Source organism: Rhinoraja longicauda, chromosome 26 (assembly GCF_053455715.1).
Source record: "Rhinoraja longicauda isolate Sanriku21f chromosome 26, sRhiLon1.1, whole genome shotgun sequence".
Lineage (NCBI taxonomy): Eukaryota > Metazoa > Chordata > Chondrichthyes > Rajiformes > Arhynchobatidae > Rhinoraja > Rhinoraja longicauda.
In genome coordinates, this window is record NC_135978.1 from 26,297,809 (window position 1) to 26,312,377 (window position 14,569).

At 52.0% G+C, this 14,569-nt stretch overlaps 1 protein-coding gene across 1 annotated transcript in view; it reads left to right on the forward strand.

The window, feature by feature from the left end:
- The first annotated feature begins 2,727 nt into the window (after positions 1 to 2,727).
- Positions 2,728 to 14,569, forward strand: part of LOC144606369 (multidrug and toxin extrusion protein 2-like) — a 33,964-nt gene continuing 22,122 nt past the window's right edge. Inside the window, exons 1-6 of the mRNA XM_078422396.1 lie at positions 2,728 to 2,844; positions 4,360 to 4,461; positions 5,865 to 5,933; positions 10,557 to 10,705; positions 13,915 to 13,958; positions 14,371 to 14,411. Of these exons, the coding sequence (XP_078278522.1) occupies positions 2,728 to 2,844; positions 4,360 to 4,461; positions 5,865 to 5,933; positions 10,557 to 10,705; positions 13,915 to 13,958; positions 14,371 to 14,411 (522 nt within the window). The remainder of the gene's footprint in view (positions 2,845 to 4,359; positions 4,462 to 5,864; positions 5,934 to 10,556; positions 10,706 to 13,914; positions 13,959 to 14,370; positions 14,412 to 14,569) is intronic.

Genomic DNA, 14,569 nt, shown 5'->3' on the forward strand with positions numbered 1-14,569 from the left:
ACTAGGACTAGCCCAGGTGACCCCTTGACTGGTATCGACATGTTGGGTCGAAGGGGCTGTTTCCGTGCTGTGTAGCTGCGATTCCATGAATGGGGATGCTCCGATGAACAGCATAGACTCAATGGGCTGAACGTCCCACGTCATATGGAAAAATGCAAACAGTGACCAACGTCAAGGCTGGGAAAGGAAAGGGAGCTGGTTGATCCAAGGGTCTCGACCCGAAACGTCACCCATTCCTCCTCTTCAGAGATACTGCCTGTCCTGCTGAGCTACTCCAGCTTTGTGTGTCCACAACCAGAGAGCAGTGCTGAACAACTATCCACCTCATTGGAGAGACCCTCGGTCTATCTTTGATCGGACTTTGCTGGCATTGTCTTGCCCTAAACGTCATTCCCTTATGTGTCTGTACACTGTGAATGGTTCGATTGTAATCGTGTATCGTCTTTCTGCTGACCAGTTAGCAAGCAACAAAAGCTTTTCCCTGAACCTCGGTACATGTGACAATAAACTAAACTGAACTAAAACTGAACCTCGTTTCCAACAAACCCCCTGTGGGAGTGCAGCCAAACTTCCGAAGCTAACCAACCTCCCCACCGGACGACCACCCCAGGACTGCCCAAGCTTCAGTGATGGAGCTGCAGGAGATGGATGATGCAGATGCTAGGAGGAAGATCTCCAAGGCATCATTGATGCAATGGACTCCAGTGCCAATCCAAAACCTCCAGGAGACCCTGACTGATCCTGTTTCCACCATTCCTGGGCAATTGCAGATGATGACATTCTACAGCAGAGAAACAGATGCTTTGGCCCACCTTGTCCAGACCGGCCACGAGTACCTATCTATCTATACTTCCCTTTTACCAACTGATCTGAAGAACAGTCTCTTTAGGCTTTAGAGATACAATGCAGAATCAGCCCCTTTGGCCCATCCAGTCTGCACCAACCGGCGATCATCCGCACTATTTTACCTAAACCAATTAACCTACAAACCCGCACTACGTCTTTGGAGAATGGGAGGAAACCGGAGCACCCAGAGAAAACCCACGTGGTCACGGGGAGAGCGTGCAAACTCCACACAGACAGCACCCAAGGTCAGGATCAAAGCTGTGTCTCTGGCGCTGTGAGACGGCGACTCTATCGGCTGTGCCACTGTGCCGCCCTGTTGTGTGGCCTTGCACTGATCTCAGGCCACTCTGCTCGGCCTCTGCACAACTCTTTGGCACTCGTGTTCTCCGTGTGCAGAGATACCTCCTGTTGCGGCCCCTGCCTATACATCGGGCTGGTTTGTGATCATGTCCCTGGGAAGTCTGCACATGACCCTGGGCCACACTGATCGAACAATGAAGCTATTCATTTCTCAAAGCCAAACAATCTGTGCCGTTATTCAGTGATGGTTTCAGTATCGGACTAAGGTTGATCAGGGTGTAAAAATCAATTCAGTGGATAATAAGCGATCCTCCACACTTGGTCCACTTCCCCAGCTAATCCCCATATTATTAGCATCAAAACATGCTCCAATGTCAGCCTCCTTCGTCTGAGGTGGAGAATTTTCCAAAGGTTGAAGGGCGTCACGGTGGCGCAGCGGTAGAGTTGCTGCCTTACAGCGCCAGAGACCCGGGTTCAATCCTGACCACGGGTGCTGTCTGTACAGAGGTTGCGTGTTCTCCCACCTGGGCGTGGGAGGTTTCCTCCGGGTGCTCCGGTTTCCTCCCATGTTCCAAAGATGTACATGTTTGTAGACTAATTGGCTTGGTAGAAGTGTGACTTGTCCCTTGTGCGTGTGTGTGTAGGATAGTCTTAATGTGCGAGGATTGCTGGTGGGCCCGGACTCGGTGGGCCGAAGGGCCTGTTTCCTCTTGCTGTATCTCTAAGCTAGACTAAACTGCAGAAGCTAGTTTCGAAAAAAACCCTAAACAGCACGAAAACAGGCCCTTCGGCCCAACGAATCGGGTGATCATTGGTGGCACTGACTCGCTGGGTCGAAGGGCCTGTTTCCATGCTGTATCTTTAAACCAACGCTAAATGCCAGACTCCTTGGGTGAAGAAATGTCTTCATCTCATTCCTGCATTGGCCTTTATCCTGATGTTGCTTCCTTTGGTTCTGAAACCCTCGCCCCAGGCAAGGCAAGGGGGTGCAGTCTCTACCCGCCCCCCTCACCCCTTCCTCCCCGCCGAGCCCTCTGAGAATTTCCACGCAGTTCTCCAAACCACAGCCCTCCGTTTCCACTCAGTTCCACCTCTGAAGGCTCCCTTTGTTAGATTTAAACGCTTGCCAGCTCCAAGCATGCAGGAAATGATTATGTCTGATTGAATTAACTGTCCTCCGAGCCACATGCCTTGCAGTGTGCTGGCTGTTACTGCCTTCCCTTCCTGCTCCACACACCGTCCGTATGATTCAGTAGGCAGCTTCCTCTCCGACGGGACGGGAAGACCAAGGAGCCTCAAAGGTAAGCGTGGAGTTCATTGGGAAGGCGATGCCTGAAGGACTCAAGTCCAGCTCCTCCAAGAACAGCCTTGCGGACTCTTAATTTTCTAGCTTCCTTTTTTCCCCCCGTTTTCTTCCCTGCTGTTTACCCCTCAATCCTTGGAGCCCCCCCTTCCCCCAACGACGTGTCTCCATCTCCGTCTCTCCCACTCCACCCGCCCTACCCTTCCCGCCTACACGGCACCGTTTGTAGGTGGGCTGGTGGCTGCTCTCCACCCCCCCCCCCCCCCCCCCACACGCCAATGGAGGACCAGGAGCAGCTGACGGAAGTCATGGACACCTCGAGGATCAGGTTCTGTGGCAATCCAGCTGTTATACGGGAGGAGGTCAAACAGCTGTTTCTTCTGGCAGGGCCTCTGGTGAGTGAAACAGATGTGAGATACTCAACGTAGAAGTTTGTCATTTCATAAGACCCAGGAGCAGATTTGGGCCATTCGGCCCATCGAGTTTACTCCACCATTCAATCATGGCTGAACTAACTTTTACCTCTCAACCCCATTCTCCTGCCTTCTCCCTATTATGTTTGATGCCCTTACTAATCAAGAACCTGCCAGTCTACTTTAAAAATACGCAATGACTTGGCCTCCACAGCCGTCTGTGGCAATTAATTCCACAGATTCACCACTAGAGAAATTCCTCCTCATCCCCTTCTTTATGGAATGTCCTTTAATTCTGAGGTCATTAACTCTCCGACTAGTGGAAATATCCTCTCCGCATCCACTCCATCCAGTCCTGTAAACATTTGGTAAGTTTCAATGAGGACCCCCCTCATCCTTCTAAATTCCAGCAAGTCGAGGCCCAGAGCCATTAAATGCTCATCGTACGTTAACCCAATCATCCCTTAGATCATTCTCGTAAACCTCCTCTTGACCCTCTCCAGTGCCAGCACCTCATTCCTCAGATATGGGGCTCAAAGCTGCTCACACTGGAACACAGAACAGTAGTCCTCCAGCCCACAATGTCTTTGCCAAACATGATGCCAAGACCAACTTTTACCTGCCTGTACATGATCCATATCCCTCTGTTCCCTGCATATCCATGCGCCTGTCCGGACGTTCCTTAAGTGCCACTATCGTATCTGCTCCACCACCACCCCTGGCAGCGTGGCCCAAGCACGCATCACTCTCTGTGCAAAAAATACTTGTCCCAAACATCTTTAAACTTTGCCCCGACCACCTTAACGCTATGTCCTCTAGTATTTGATTTGTCCATCCTGGGAAAAAGGTTTCTGACTGTTTTCATAATCTATGCCTCAGTAGGTGAAGGTTGAGGGAGGGGTCAGAGGTTGGCGGGGTCATTGGACAACGGTCAATGTACGGAGGGGTCAGAGGTCGGAGGGGCAAAAGTCAGTGGGGTCAGTTGATGGGGGCTCGAGTTGAGACTCGAGGTCGGAGGGCGCTAGGTCGGAGGACACAGAGGGCAGAGGGGTCGGTTGGAAGACTCAGAGGTCGGAGGGCACAGTGGTTGGAGGTCGGAGGGTTCAGAGGTCGGAGGACTCAGAGGTCGGAGGGCTGACAGGTTGGAGGGTTCAGAGGTCGGAGGGCTCAGTGGGCTCATAGGTTAGAGGGCAGAGGGGTTTGAGGGGTCAGAGGTCAGCGCGGACAGACTGCTTACAGGGTGGCGAGCGATGGTACAGCTGCCGTCTCTCTCCCTCTCCCTCTCCCTCTCCCTCGCCCTCTCCCTCTCCCTCTCCCCCTCCCCCTCCCCCTCTCTCTCTCCCGGTGAAGCTGCTGCCCCAGAGGTTGGAGGGGAGGTGGGGATTGAACCACCTGCAGCTGGGGTCTCCTCACAGCGAGACGGTTCGTCCTGGGCTGAGGCATCTCCGTGCTGCGTTGCCCACCCGTCGACTCATGTCAGTGCACCTCTCCCCACAGGTGCTCACGCAGGTGATGAGCTATTCCCTCAACTTCATCAGCTCAGCCTTCGGGGGCCACCTGGGCAAGTATGAGCTGGGAGCTATCTCACTGGCCACCTCGGTAGGTAGCAGCCCCCCAGAGTGGGGGGAAGGGGAGGGGAGGGGGGAGGGGGAGGGGGGGGAGGGGGGGGGGGATCCTGCTATCAGAAGGCCGGTCTCATTGGGAAAAATCTGTAATTTAGTGATTGATGATAATTGGTGCCCTGTCATTTTGAGGAGGTTTCTCACCAACACCCCTCCCTAACTCCTTTCCCATCCCCACCCCCCAACACCGCCCCACCCCCCCTCGTTGCCCCACCCCCCCTCACCGCCCCACCCCACACTTGCTGCTCTACTGCTCCTCCCTCCCTCTCCGCCCCTCCCTCTCCGCCCCTCCCTCTCCGCCCCTCCCTCTCCGCCCCTCCCTCTCCACCCCCTCCCTCTCCACCCCCTCCCTCTCCATCACTCCCTCTCCGCCCCTCCCTCTCCGCCCCCTCCCTCTCCACCCCCTCCCTCTCCACCCCCTCCCTCTCCACCCCCTCCCCCTCCACCCCCTCCCTCTCCGCCCCTCCCTCTTCACCCCTCCCTCTCAGCCCCCTCCCTCTCCGCCCCCTCCCTTTCCGCCCCCTCCCTCTCCACCCCCTCCCTCTCCACCCCCTCCCTCTCCACCCCCCTCCCTCTCCCCCCCCTCCCTCTCCGCCCCCTCCCTCTCCACCCCTCCCCCTCCACCCCTCCCTCTCCACCCCTCCCTTTGTCTCGCCTCACCCCCCCCCCTCGCCGTGCCATCCCGTCCCTCGCTGCGCCACTCCCCCACCCTCACCCCTCACCCCTCAGTGTTGGACAGAAGCTTCAGCCAGTTTCCCTGCTTCAGGCTGCAGGCTGGGACTTGAATCCGTGACCTGTTCCCAGACCCGGTGCTTCCTGGTGGGGTTTGGCAGAGGGGATAAAGAGCTGGTGTGTGGGGGTGGAACCTCATGTCACTTGACCACGGCAACTCCTGCCGTGATGTTTCACCCTCACCGGCAAGTCTGAAACAATGGACTGCACGGTGGCGCAGCGGGTAGAGCTGCTGCCTGACAGCACCAGAGACCCGGGTTCGATCCTGACCTCGGGTACAGTCTGTGTGGAGTTTGCATGTTCTCCCTGTGATTGCTTGGGTTTCCATCCATGTCCCAAAGGCGTGTGGGTTTGACGGTAAATTGTCCTCGTGTGAAGAAAGTGGATGTGAAAGTGGGATAACATAGAACTGGTGCAAATGGGTGATCGATGGGCGGCGTGGGCCGAGGGGCCTGTTTCCATGCTGTCTCTCTACACTAAACAATGCCAACGATTCGGTGACCTGACTAGAGCAGACTCTGCCCTGGAATCACGCCAAGGCAGGAGAGGACCAGGCCTTGATTACAATGGCTGCTTTCAATGCATCTTGTTTTCCCTTCTCTTCCCCCCCCCCCCACCATCCCCTTCCTTTCCAACATGGTGGCCAAGGTAATCAGCGTGACGGGAGTGGCGGTGGGAACGGGACTCTCCATGGCGTGCGACACCCTGATCTCTCAGGTAAACCCCTGCCCTCAAGACCAGCTGCTGAGGGTCCAACATCAGCTTCTCTACTGACATTACTGGAGCTAACGGCCCAGAGAATCTCACAGGGAAAAACATGGCGGAGCAGCTTCATGCTAAAGTCACAGAGTGATACAGTGTGGAAACACGTGCTTCAGCCCACACTGGCCCAACATGTCCCATCTACACTCGTCCCACTTGGCTTCATTTGGCCCATATCCCTCCAAACCTATCCCATCCATGTACCTGTCTAACTGTTTCTTAAATGTTGCAATGGTCCCAGCCTTAACTACCTCCAATGGCAGCTCATTCCATACACCCACCACCCATTGTGTGAAAAAGTTACCCCTCAGATTCCTAATAAATCTTTTACCCTTCACCTTGAACCTATGTCCTCTGGTCCTCGATTCCCCTACTCTGGGCAAGAGATTCTGTGCATCTCCCCGTTTTATTCCTCTCATAATTTGATACACCCAGCCTACTCAACCTCTCCCTATGGCTCAGACCCTTCATCACTGAACGTACCTCCAGGTACAGACCACTGGAACGTTCCCGGTTCCTCAAACTTTCTACCTCTCTCCTCTCCTTTTAGGAAGGAGATGAGCAGGAATTTCTTTAGTCAGAGGGTGGTGAATCTGTGGGATTCTTTGCCACAGAAGGCTGTGGTGGCCAAGTCAGTGGCTATTTTTAAGGCTGAGATAGACAGATTCTTGACTAGTGCGGGTGTCAGAGGTTATGGGGAGAAGGCAGGAGAATGAGGTTCGGAGGGAGAGATAGATCGGCCATGATTGAATGGCGGAGTAGACTTGATGGGCCAAATGGACTAATTCTGCTCCTATCACTTATGATCTTATGATCCATGAAGGCATCTCACAAATATTACTACTTTGACCAGACCAAATGTGTAGGAAGGAGCTACAGATGCTGATTTATATCGAGGATAGACATGAAATGCTGGTGTAACTCAGCGGGTCACTCAGCATCTCCATAGAAAAGGAGTAGGTGATGTTGCAGGCAGACACATGAGGAGATGTTGCAGTGGAGCAGGTCTAATTTCAAGTAACCCTTGCATCCCCTCCCTCTCCGTCCTCCCCCACCCTAGTCGTCCTGCTAGTTCCACTGTTCGCATCCATCTATCCCTTCCTTATCACCTCTTCCACAGCCAACAATGGACCATTGTGGGCTCAACCTTTCCTTGGTTATTGGTGATCTGTTCTGAACCTTTTAATACCTCTAGTTTCCCTCTCCCCCGACTCTCAGTCTGAAGAAGGGTCTCAACTCGAAACGTCACATATTCCTTTTCTCCAGAGATGCTGCCTGACCCGCTGAGTTACTCCAACATTTAGTGTCCACCCTTAGCACTTTGACCAGACTGTTCTAATATCCTGTAACATTCCCTTTGCGAGGAGTGATCTTATCGAGATCTATGAAATCATGAGAGGAATAGATCGGGGGGGTGTATGCATAGAGTAGGAGAATTGAGGACCAGAGGACATAGGTTTAGGTGCAATTAGACAGGTAGACAATAGACAATAGACAATAGACAATAGGTGCAGGAGTAGGCCATTCAGCCCTTCGAGCCAGCACCGCCATTCAATGCGATCATGGCTGATCACTCTCAATCAGTACCCCGTTCCTGCCTTCTCCCCATACCCCCTCACTCCGCTATCCTTAAGAGCTCTATCCAGCTCTCTCTTGAAAGCATCCAACGAACTGGCCTCCACTACCTTCTGAGGCAGAGAATTCCACACCTTCACCACTCTCTGACTGAAAAAGTTCTTCCTCATCTCCGTTCTAAATGGCCTACCCCTTATTCTTAAACTGTGGCCCCTTGTTCTGGACTCCCCCAACATTGGGAACATGTTTCCTGCCTCTAATGTGTACATGGATAGGGCAGGTTTGGAGGGATATGGACCAAATGCATGCAGGTGTGACTAGTGTAGCTGGGACATGTTGGCCGGTGTGAGCAAGTTGGGGCGAAGGGGCTGTTTCCACACTGTATCACTCTCTGACTCTATCGCTCTGTAAAGTATCTGGTCTCTCCTTTGGGTGGAGTGCAGAGACCATGGAGTGATGTGGGCGTGGAGTGTAAGTGTTGGTTGCTCTGGTAAGCGATAGTTTATTGTTGGTGGGCTGCTACATCTTTAGGAGCCAAGTTACGTGATCCTAACCTGTAGCACTCGTACTGACCCTCTGCACAGTTAACAGCCGACACCATCAAGTCACTTGACACCATCAAGTAAGAATTGTATTGACTTGGAGTGAGTTCGGGGAGTACGCTCAACACCACACGGCAGGTGCAGAAGGTCCTAGCAGTGGGAAGAATCGTTGGGGATTGGTCTGAGCATTGGGGTACTGTATGTAAACCCAACCATTGTGTCATCTGAAAAGGTCTCTGCTGCCCAAATGTCTCCATGTTCTCCAGAGACGCTGCCTGACTCGCTGAGTTACTCCAGCACTTTGTGTCTTTTTTGTTGTTGTTGTAAACCAGCGCCTGCAGTTCTTTCCTGCACTCTCCCATTATGTTATGGGGGCCAATGACCCAGGGAGTTGGGTCTGTCTGCGACTTGGTATGACCCTCAGCTGATGGAGAGTGGAATGAGGGAGGGGCAGGGAGTATGTCGGGATGATCATGTCTGGAGACAAGGGAAGGGACGGAGGAGACAGTTGTTCGGGTGGGCTGAGGAAGGAATGGAGCCACGTGGGCCGCATCAGCAACCGTGCCTTCCAGTCACTGGCAACCTCTCCTTGCCTCCACTACCCTCCCCGGTCCCCAGGCTCCCCCCCCCCACAGGCTTCCACAGGCATGTGTGGACGTGGAGGGACTTGGCGAGTGGAACAGACGGGATGGGATGCAAGTGGAACGGGGTCCAGCGGCATCAGCAATTGAGATCGGCGCGGTGTTGGGATGGCTACCTCTTCATCACGAGGGGGTTAGAGTCATAGAGTCATTGAGACATGGAGTCTTGGAGCTCTACAGCATGGAAGCAGGCCCCTCGGCCCAACTTGCCCACACCGGTTAACATGTACCATCTACACTAGTCCCAGCTGCCTGTGTTTCGCCCATATCCCTCCAAACCTGTTCTATCCATGTACCTGCTCCGTACACCCACCACCCTTTGTGTGAAAAAGTGACCCCTCAGATTCCTATTAAATGTTGGCCCCTTCACCTTAAAATAAAGTCCTCAGCTTCTCGATTCCCTACTGTGGCCACAAGACTCTGTGCGTCAACCTGATCTCTTCCTCCCATGGATTTACACACCTCTATAAGATCACCCCTCATCCTCCTGCGCTCCATGAAATAGAGTCCCAGCCTGCTCGACCTCTCTTGTCTGATGAGAGATTGAGATGAATGGGCCTGAATCATCTAGATGTTAGAAGGGTGATGATACTGCAGCATTTAAAATGGTCCCAGGGATCGGCAGGGTGGATGTTGAGGAGGAGAGGCTGACGTTAGCAAGCACGGGCTTGTACGAGGGTGGGCCATGCAGGACGGTGATGAGAAAGCTCTCTCTGCTGGAGGCCAGGGGATGACAGGCCTCTGAACGTCAAGCGTTAAGAGTGTTTCATTACCATGTGTCCCAGATAGAACAATGACATTCTTACTTGCAGCAGCACCACAGAATATGTAAACATAGTACACTGTAAACAATATGATAAATGAGACAAAGACGTTCAGTGTGTGTATATATACACACATACTCACACATACTCACACGTACTCACACACACAGACACACACACACACACACACATACACACACACACACACACACACACATACACACACGTACTCACACATAGACACACACACACACACACACACACACACACACACACACACACACCACACACACACACACACACACACACACACACACACACACACACATACACACACACACACACACACACACACACACACACACACACACATACACACACGTACTCACACATAGACACACACACACACACACACACACACACACACACACACACACACACACACACACACCACACACACACACACACACACACACACACGCATATATTTATATATCATATATTTATATATATATAGATACGATAGACACAAAATGCTGGAGTAACTCAGCGGGACAGGCAGCATCTCTGGAGAGAAGGAATGGGTGACATTTCGGGTCGAGACCCTTCTTCAGACAGAGATGCTGCCTGTCCCGATGAGTTACTCCAGCATTTTGTGTCTATCTTTGGTTTAAACCAGCATCTGCAGTTCACACACGCACACGCACACGCACACGCACACGCACACGCACACGCACACGCACACGCGTCTATGTAGTTCGGAGCTGAATGGAGGTTGCAGTGTTTAATAGCCTGATGAATATTCAAGCCTGTGGAGATGGATCTCTTTGGACATTTTGGGAAACGGATGGGAAAGAGGGAATGGGGAAGAGACTGTCTCTGGGACACAAGGACGACGCCTGCTCCCATCTCCTTGTTTCAAAAACCTCGATGTTTTCCTGACTCAACAAATCAACCTCAAACTCATAAGTTCTAGGAGCAGAATGAGGCCATTCTGCCCATCAGTCCCACTCCGCCATTCAGCCATGGCTGACCTATCTTTCCCTCTCATTTCAGTTGTACGGGAGCAGAAAGCTGAAGCGAATTGGGGTTGTCCTGCAAAGAGCCATCTTGATTCTCATGGTCTTCTGCTGCCCCTGTTGGGCCCTCTTCATCAACACCGAGAAAATCCTATTGGCGGCCAAGCAGGACCCCGAGGTGGCCAGGTCAGATGCCCACCCAAGCGTGTCAGCCACAGTTGACATAATAGGCAAACGCACACAGCAAAAACATAAGGTCATAAGGTCATAACAAATAGTAGTAGAATTAGGCCATTCGACCCATCAAGTCTTCTCCGCCATTCAATCATGACTTATCTATCTCTCCCTCATAACCCCATAACCTTTGACACCTGTACTAATCTATCTCTGCCTTAAAAATATCCACTGACTTGGCCTCCACAGCCTTTTGTGGCAAAGAATTCTACAAATTCACCACCCTCTGACTAAAGAAATTTCTCCTCATCTCCTTCCTAAAAGAACGCCCTTTAATGTGGAGGCTGACCTCCAGTCCTAGGCTCTCCCACTAGTGGAAACATCCTCTCCACATCCACTCTATCCAAGCCTTTCACTATTCTCTATGTTTCAATGAGGTCCGCCCTCATTCTTCTAAACTCCAGCGAGTACAGGCCCAGTGCCCACAAACGCTCACCATAGATTAACCTACTCATTCCTGGGATCATTCTCGTAAACTTTAGCTTGTTGTCATCTTTGATTCAGTCCTGAACGATGCCTCTCATCCACCCGCAGATAGGCTAAGCTTTACTTTAGACTTCAGAGATACAGGGTGGAAACAGGCCCTTCGGCCCACCCAGTCCGCGCCGACCAGCGATCACCCCGTACACTAGCACTATCCTACACACACTAGGGATGATTTAGAATTTCACCAGAGTCAATTAACCTACAAACCTGTACATCTTTGGAGTGTGGGAGGAAACCGGAGCACCCGGAGCAAACCATGTGGTCACAGGGAGAACGTGCAAACTCCGTACAGACAGCACCCGTAATCAGGATCGAACCCTGGTCTCTGGTGCCTTGGGGCAACAAGTCTACCTCTGCGCCACCGTGCAGCCCTGAGCTCTGTCTCATCGTTTCATTATCAGTTAACCCTTCTTTGTGGCTGGGACCCCTGCACGGAACATAGAACAGTACAGCGCAAGAACAGGCCCTTCGGCCCACAATGTCCATGCCGAACAGGATGCCAAGACTAGCTCTTGTCTGCCTTCACGAGATCCATGCCCCCCCATTCCCTGCCCTTCCGTACGGCTTTCCAAAGGTCTCTTAAATTGCAAAGTAGTGGGTCGGTGGATCATTGACATCGGCGAGTCCAGGGCTTCTCCGTTACAGGCCCACGTGACCCCTCCAGCCATCCAGTGCAGTGCTGAGGGAGTCAGGCACTGTCAGTGACGATGCCCCTTGTCTCCTCACCGTCGATCTACAAGACAGCTGGTATCTCTGGCATGAACTCATCCCGCTGCTCACCATCCCTTATTTGACTTCTCCGGTCAGTGCACAATCCACCAGGACCACTTAATACCCCTTGCACCATTGAAACGTCTGGGACTTTCCAGTCATTTTTCAGGAGCTCAGCCTTCATAGAGGCAGGCAGTCCCTTCAGCCCAACTTGCCCAAGCCAACCAAGGTGCCTCATCTACACTTGTCCCACCTGCCAGTGTAAACCTTCCCATCTATGTACCTGTCCAAATGTTTTTATTCCTTCTCTCCAGAGATGCTGCCTGACCCGCTGAGTTACTCCAGCATTTTGTGTCTTATCTTCAGTGTAAACCAGCATCTGCAGTTCCTTCCCACACAAATGTTTTTATTGTCTATTCTTACTAGCCCTTGCGAAGGTGCTGGTGAGCTACCTTCTTGAACTACTGAGGTTCTTAGCATGGAACAGCACGGCACAGGAACTGGCCCTTCGGCCCACAATGTCTGTGCTGGACACGATGCCGTTAATCTCTTCTGCCTGCACTTGATCATTATCCTTCTATTACCTACATATTGACGTGCCCATCTAAAAGCCATTATCGTATCAGCTTTCATCGCCACCACTCCATGTGTTCCAGGCACCCACCATTCTCTGTGTAAAAAAAAAACCTTGCCTTGCACAGCTCCTTTCAACGTTCATCCTCTGACCGTAAGGCTATGCCTTATAGCGCCAGAGGCCCATGTTCAATCCAGACTATGGGTGCTTGTCTGTACGGAGTTTGTATGTACACCCTGTGACCGCGTGGGTTTTCTCCAGGTGCTCCGGTTTCCACCCACTCTCCAAAGACGTACAGGATTGTGGGTTATTTGGCTTGGTATAAATGTAAATTGTCCCCAGTGTGTGTAGGATGTTAATGTGCGGGGGTCGCTGGTCGGCGTGGACTCGGCGGCTGAAGGTCCTGTTTCCGCGCTGTGTCTCTAAACCAAACTAAACTATGCCTTATAGTGTCAGAGAAGCAGGTGTGATCCTGACTACGGTGCTGGTCTGTATGGAGTTTGCACCTTCTCCCCCCGGTGTTTCGGTTTCCTCCCACACTCCAAAGACAATAGACAATAGACAATAGGTGCAGGAGGAAGCCATTCGGCCCTTCGAGCCAGCACCGCCAATCAATGTGATCATGGCTGATCATTCTCAATCAGTACCCCGTTCCTGCCTTCTACCCATACCCCCTGACTCCCGCTATCCTTAAGAGCTCTATCTAGCTCTCTCTTGAATGCATTTAGAAAATGGCCTCCACTGCCTTCTGAGCAGAGAATTCCACAGATTCACGACTCTCTGACTGAAAAGGTTTTCCTCATCTCAGTTCTAAATGGCCTACCCCTTATTCTTAAACTGTGGCCCCTTGTTCTGGACTCCCCCAACATTGGGAACATGTTTCCTGCCTCTAACGTGTCCAACCACTTAATAATCTTATAGACCTGCAGGTTAATTGGCTCCGGTGAAGATTGTAAACGTCCCTAGTGTGTGTAGGATAGTGTTAGTGTACGGGGATCGCTGGTTGGGCTAAAAGGCCTGTTTCTGCGTTGTATCTCTAAAACTAAAAACCAAATGATGCCCTCTAGTAATTGACATCTCCACCTTGGGAAAGAAGCACTCATGGGGTTGGAGTTCCGGGTCTCCACTCAGCCTCCGACACTCCAGAGAAAACAGTCCACGCTTGTCCAACCTCCACTGGTGAAGGTACCGCCACAGTGCTGTTGGAGGGAAAATTCTGGGATATGGAGAAGAACTTCCGATGTATTCCCAAGTCGGGACGGTGGTGTGACTTGGAGGGGACCCTGTGGGTGGTGATGTTTCCCACGTGTAGATGCACCCTTACTGAGGCATGTTCTCTACGATCTGGGCCCCTTGGGCACCTGCATTGATGTGTAAACTTCTCTTCTAGGCTATGCCAGCTGTACGTGACGATATTTATCCCTGCTCTCACCCGTGAGTATTGATTCCATTCGTCCCGACGTTGCAGGTGAGCAGTTGCTTTCTCTTGCTTAGGGACGGTCGGAGGCGTGTGGGCCATGGGGCATCTTGGTCAGCATGGGCTCTGTGACTGTAATCCAGGTAGCGTTCTGGTAAACCTCTTCTGCACCTTCTGCAAAACCTCCACATCTTCCCTGTAACGGAGGGGGACGGGGGGACCCAGAACTACACAAGATGCTCCAAATGTAGGCGAATAATGTAGCTTTGTAAAGCTGCAACGCCTTTAATCACAGTATCTACACACTGTAAGTGTCTCGGTTGTAATGATGTATTGTCCTTCCCTGACTGGACAGAACGCAACAAAAGATTTTCACTGTACCTGACAATAAACTAAACTGAATTGTTTGTGCCTTTCCCCCACAGGCAGTATTTCTGTATCAGATCCAGGTCCGCTACCTACAGAACCAGGTGAGGGCAGGGCCAGTGCTGCTATACTGTGTGTGGCGCGGGTACAAATGCTATCTATATACTAAAAACTCTCGTCCATTATCTTGTTTGTGACTGAACTTCATCCAAAACGGTGCACGATAGCGCGACAATTTTCGGCCCCACCTTACTCACCATTG